We start from the raw sequence: 6,721 nt of genomic DNA on the forward strand, positions 1-6,721 counted from the left end.
CGGAAGGCTGGCGGTTCAAACCCACCAGCCACTCTTCAGAAGGAAGATGGGGCAATCTACTTCCGTAGTGATATTGCCTCGGAAACCCAAGGAGGGGTCGCTATGAGTCCAGTCTGACTCGACAGCACATAACAACAACAACAACAACATATAACCATTTGATTCATGCGTGATGGCACAATGATTATTGAATTTTGAATTGTTGCATTAAATGGAGCAATAAAATAGTGAATATTGGCATGAAAAGAGGACACATTTTGAATACTAGTTTATTCAGTATTTTAAAACCAGGTTTCATCTGATAACACAGGATGGTTTAGGTGAGCAAAAATCTAAGGTCCAATAAAATGGTTCTGATCTCAAAAGCTTACTTGAACATGACACTGGAAACTTTCAGTGTATGAAGTTATTACAAGTATTTTTAAGAACCCCCTGGCCTGAGAGACATTAAACAGCATTGTCCTGGTCTTGACTCTGCCACTAATGAACTTTGTGCCTGGGTAAATCGTTTATGTCTCTGGATGTTAACACTCCTCCTCTCTAAGATTTAGGGGAACATAGTAGATGGTCTTCAAAGACTGCTCCAGCTCTGAAAGTAGTGTCAGATTTTAAAAATACATTTGTGAACTATGCAGTTAAATTGACTTACTTATTTGAGTTTTAAATTTGTTACCAAGTACTGAAACTTGATAGGCTGAAAGAGGAACAAGGTGTGAATTTTATATGAAGATGACAAAAATAAATGATTTATAGTGAAAATAGATGATTTATAAATTGACTGGTATGTTGTAGTAAATGGAAAGAGATACCCATTAGATGCTAAATATTGCTAGCTATAGATTCTAAGAAGTGGTTGTGGTGGAGAACCAAATTTGCCCTCAACTGTCCTGCAATAGGAATATTCACAAGTTGAAAAGGCACAGATTGTGCCTTTCACAAGGCAGTCTGAAACCAGACTGTTAGAATCATCTTTTTGGCTTCTACTTTGTTTAAAAAGATTGTGAAGACAGCAAATAATACGAAGGAAATCTCATGGCCGGTCATCTCTATGAAATCATTTAATTGGCTCTAGATAGTATACTCTGAATATTTTAAACATGGTAGAGACAGCTTTTCAAGTAGTAATGGCATATTTATTATATAAATCCAGTTCAGTCACTCAGCAAATGCCATGTCCTACCTCTGGCAGTGTATTTTATTGGTACTGTACACATTTTTAGATGAGTGTAGAGAAAAATAACATTCCATTCTCATTCCTGAAAAAATTACTTCATCTCCTGGAGTACCAAATATATTTTCATTCTTCTCAGTTAATATGCCAAGCTTCAGATGTTGTCATTTGTCATAAAATTAAATAGCTCCTTTTCCAATGTAGCTATAATATTTTATGATCATCATTCAGAACAGTGACCAGAATAATGAACAAATTTCTTATTTTCTGAACACTTTTGTGTTCCTCTTGCATTGTAATTGCTTTGCTGAATTACAGACTTAATAGCTGATTCTTCTAAACATTTTTAAATTAATTGTTAATGAAAGGGTCATAGGGAAAGAGAGTTCATCTAGAAGTTTGTTTCTAAAATGTGGTTATTAAATCATACCACATATTGTCAGATTTCACCATTCTCTTATTTGGGAAGTAACGATTCCTTAAGCATGATCACTTATTTTTGACATCTAACTCATTCCTTTTACCCATAGACAGAGGTTTAAGGATTTAAGTAGCAATGTTTGAATTCAAAACCCAGGTTTGCATTAGAAGTATTAGGGCAAAGTCTCAAAGCATTCCTGGGCTTCAGTTTCCTTTATATAAAGTGGAAATAATAGTTTTTTCTTGAGAAAACTGGGGAGAATGCTTAATAATGAGAGTTACGTCCATGCCAAATATCTCTGCTAAATAATAGTATTTGATCAGATTTTCTTAGCATCTCTCTCTTCCAATCAGGCAAAATTGCAGTAGTTGGATCTGTAAAAACTTACAGAGTAGAACTCAGTCTTTCATATAATTTCCAGTGCTATTAATAGAGTCAAAGGAAAGGAGTCTTTTGGGATAGTAGATTCAAAGATGAAGTGAAGAGGAAGGAATAGGATGAATTTCTAAAGTCATTCAAATTACCATCTTCTGAAAATTCCGTTGGAATTTAAACTCTACTTAGTGAAATAGTGTCTCTTTCATAAACAAAATTGAGAGCCAGTTTTTGTTTCTGTCTCTAAAAGAAACATAATTAAAGCTGCATTAATTTAAAAACACTAAAATAACAGGGTGGCGGCACTCAGTAAGAAACCAGTGTGGCTTTTGGCTACATTTCTGTTGCTTCTAAGTCCTTTTCAAATAGTATAATTAAATATACTCTTTTTGCTCTTTAATCTGCTTATCCTACTTTTCCCATGCTATTCTTTGAGCTGGTAGCTCTACCCCTTCAGTCAGAAAAAGAAAATAGTTTTGTGTCTTAATGTAGGGATCTATGTTGCATGAAGCTTTCTTTATATGTAAATTATATCTCCCCCTTTCATGCCAACCCATTATTTTTTCCTATCTTTAGAGATAAGGTTCTTAATGATGTTGGAATTTTCATCAGATGAGGACATACAGCTGACTCTTCAGTGTCTTTTTAAAACCTGTTTCCATGACAGATATCTGTAAATATTTAGAACCCCAAATATTCAAGAAAATTTTTATTATAACATTTGCTTTACTGTATTTTCATTACATTATATCAAGTTATTTGGTGAGATAGGCTTGGTATTATTTGATGATGGTTTTCTTTTTTTGGAATTAAATTTGATTCTAGTCTTATTACTAGAAATTTCATTCTTCTGTTATAAGGACCAAAACCATTTTAACAATATCCTTGCCTTTTGTTCCATCCCTCTGCTTTCCTCTATTGTAAAAGTTGGCAGATGTGGATCCCAGGACAACTTAATAGGGTGTATCGATCGTAAAGTGTATTGAACTTAGTAAACTTGGAGCAGTGTTGAACATGTTAAATCACTACTGTTTGCAAATAGGAGGAAGGCACCTACGACCAAACTCTGGAGTTCCGTAGAGGAGGTGATGGCCAGCCAAGACGATCAACTCGGCCAACCCAACAGTTTTACCAACCTCCCCGGGCTCGGAACTAACACAAAAAGGTGAAGTAGGTATTGCGAGATGGTTTCTATGTAACTGAAGATACTATTCATTTTTAATTATCTTTGATTTCTGTTGTTTCTTTCTTATCACTTTCAATTAGTTACCTGTCTTTTCAGATTTTTCATATATGAGGCTCCATTACCGTTGCTTTTGATGACTTTGATTCATATTGCTATGTCTAGGCTATTATATATTATGGCCTCTAAACTGTTTTTTCTCTACGTCTAGTCTACCATCTCCAGAGTAATTTCATAAACTTTCTTAAATCTTTTTTTTTTTTAAATATTAGACATAGCAGTCTGTCTCTTGGTTAAAATTCCAGGTTGACCCCATTGTTTCAGGATAAGATTTAAATTCATTGTAAAGGTTGCAAGATTTGTTCCCAACTGGCCCCCGTCTAATTCTTTAGCCTAACTTCCTGCCTTTTCTCACTTACATATTTAAAAGTCAAGCCACACATTTCTCAAACCTGGGATACCCTTTCGTGACTACGGGTTATTGCACAAGCTATACACTCTGCCTGGGAAGCTGTTTGCTTTCTTTGTATTTCTTATTTGTGTTTCAAGTCCAATTTCAAATACTAACTCCTTTTTAAATTCTCTACAACTTCTTCAGTCAGGATTAGCTATTCTAGCTCTTGTACTTTTCCAGAGCTTTATTAGTAGTAGTATTTTTATGATAACATACTTAAACTTACTGTGTTGAGTTGGATCCGTCTCATAGCAACCCCTCCTTGGGTTTCCAAGGCAGTATCACTACGAAAGTAGATTGCCCAGCCTTCCTTCCGAGGAGTGGCTGGTGGAACCACCAGCCTTCTGGTTAGCAGTCAAATGCTTTAGTCATTATGCCACCAGAGCTACCATGATAGCATAGATAGTAAAGGAAAAAAAAAACAAAGCTTCTGTTTAAAAACTACTTTCAATCATAAAGTAGTTAAAATTATACAATAATTACAAGCAAATCTTTTAAATCTTTCCCCATAAATACTACCCACATCTCCCTTTTTTCTGTATACTCACTCCCTTCCACTAGTGGAGGTGATGACAATCAGTGAAATGACTTAATTTTGAAAGCAAGAAGAAGGATACTAGAATAAAAAAGGCCAAATATACACTAACCAGGATAATTGAGTTCATTTGTATTGTTTAATTAATTATAGTCCTTTTTAATAAAAGGTTTCATAGACTATTTTCATTAATTGGATGAAGATAGCATGATTGTTTGTTGAAATGTAAGTTTTGGGATGTATGCTCTCTATCCAGAAGCTTCATCTTGAGTTGAAAGAAGAGAGTTGCTGTCTGAAAATCATCTTCAATAGGAAGAAGAGAGATAGAACAAAAGGCCAGGGAATTGGGGGACCAAACTAAGGCATCTCATTCTGATGAACAAAGACCTTATTTCCTAATGTATTATTGGTAGCACTGCTTTGACTATCTTTGATAACATATCTATTTTGTCATTATTTCCAGTGCTTTTGAATTTTTTTTTTTTTTTTTTTAAATAATCAGAGTTTTTCCTGTGACAGTTTTTTGAATAAATCATCCTCAACACTATTTTGGACTCAATTCTATCTTTTTTCTCAGTAGGAAGATCATTGAGACTTTTTTAGGAATTGTTCTCAATTCCTCATTTTAGCTATTCATTCTCCTAATGCTGTTATCCACATTGTGTTTTGCTCCAGCTAACTGATACGCTCAGATTTTCAAACCAGCTCTGGCTCTTGTACACTTGAAATGTGATTAGTCTGAATTGAGATAAGCTGTAAGTGAAAAATACACACCACATTTCAAAGATTTAGAACAAACAGAATGTAAAATAGCTCCATAATTTCCTTTATTGTTTATATGCTGAAATAAGTGTTACAGCTATATAGAACTAAGCAAAATAAATTATTAAAATTAACTTCACCTAGTTAGTGCCTAAGGCATTTGACTACTAACCAGAAGGCTGGCAATCAAACCCACCAGCTGCTCCTCGAAAGGAAGGTTGGGCAATCTATTTCTGTAGTGATACTGCCTTGTAATATTACAGAAGGAATAGTTATTCAACTGGTAACCTAGAAGTTAGTGCCACAAGTCCACTCTGAAGAGCCTCAGAACAAAGACCTGCAGTCTACTTCCAAAAACACTGCCATTGAAAACCCTATCGAGCACATTGTACTCTGACTAACTTGGGCTTGCCAGAGATTGGAATCAACTTGATGGCACCTGTTCTGGTATGCAAAATTTCTTTTGGGAAAAGCTTATACTACTTAAAAATAAATTGTAAGTCACTGGCCTGGGTAACTGGAGCTTATTTGCATCAAGTACAATGCAAATTGCTCCAAATAAATCCAAACATCACAGTCTTAGTGGTATTCTGTGATCCCTCTGACAAAATTTCCATCGTGTCCAGATGTTTGCTTTGGGTTGGAGTATTGAAGTGGACAATTCATGACACAGAGATTTTGGATCCTCATATAAGAAAATTAGTTTTGGACATGAAACAAGATCAGTACTTCATACCATGCACAAAAACTAACTCAAAATGGATTAAAGACATAAATGTTAAAGCTAAAACTATTAAGTTCCTAGAAGATAACACAGGAACAAAACTAGGGGACCTAGTTTTCGCCGTAAACAACTATCAAACACAACTAAAAATGAACAAACAATAGAAGATAAATAACTAGAACCTCCTAGAATTAAATACGTTACCAAAAGAGTTAAAAAGAGAACCTACAGACTGGGAAAAAATCATTGGCAGTGACATATATGACAAGAGTCTTATCTCTAACATGTGTAGAAAACTTCAACTCAGCCACAAAAAGACAAACAGTAGAATCCAAAAATATCCAAAGGACATGAGCAGACACTTTACTAAAGAGGGCTTTCAGGCAGCTAACAAACACATGAAGAGATGCTTGTGATCATTAGCCATTAGAGAGTTGCAAATCAAAACTACAATGAGATGCCATCTTACCCTTGAAAAAATGGCAATGACCAAAAACAATAACAACAACAGCAACAACAAAACTGGCCAGATGGTAAGGGGATTGGAACTGGTGGGATTTTAAAATGGTCCAACCAGTATGGAAAATGGTATGGAATTTCTTCAAAAAGCTAGAAATAGATATACCTTATGATCCAACAGTGCCACTCCTAGGTATATATCCAAGAGATATAAGAGCCATGACACTAATAGACATGTGCACATCTAATTAATTGCCACAGTATTCACAATAGCAAAAAGATGGAAACAATCTAAGTCCCAATCAACGAATGAATGGATTTAGAAATTATGATACATGTGTACAATGGAATGCTATACACCTGTAAAGAATTACAAGGAGTCTGCAGAATATCTTATAACATTGAAGAATCTGGAGGACATTATGCTGAGTGAAATAAGTCCATTACAGAAGGACAAGTATTGTATGGTGCTACTATTAAAAAAAAGTCAAGAATAGGTATCCACACAGAAAGCCACATTCTTTGATGGTTACCAGGGATGGGATGAGGAGGGAGAGGGAATCACTTTCTAGGTAGTAGATACTTGTTATTTTTGGTGATGGGAAAGGCAACACCTTGATCAGGGTAAATGTAGACA

The 6,721-nt window shown here is 35.0% G+C and overlaps 1 protein-coding gene across 1 annotated transcript in view; it reads left to right on the top strand.

Moving 5' to 3' along the window:
• TDRD3 (tudor domain containing 3) overlaps positions 1-3,123 on the top strand; it is a 217,941-nt gene extending 214,818 nt beyond the window's left edge. The window contains exon 13 of the mRNA XM_007945569.1: positions 3,010-3,123. Within this exon, the coding sequence (XP_007943760.1) occupies positions 3,010-3,123 (114 nt within the window). The remainder of the gene's footprint in view (positions 1-3,009) is intronic.
• The last annotated feature ends 3,598 nt before the right edge of the window (positions 3,124-6,721 follow it).

This window comes from Orycteropus afer, unplaced genomic scaffold, assembly GCF_000298275.1.
Source record: "Orycteropus afer afer isolate SDZICR_OR568_19922 unplaced genomic scaffold, OryAfe1.0 scaffold00138, whole genome shotgun sequence".
Classification (NCBI taxonomy): domain Eukaryota; kingdom Metazoa; phylum Chordata; class Mammalia; order Tubulidentata; family Orycteropodidae; genus Orycteropus; species Orycteropus afer.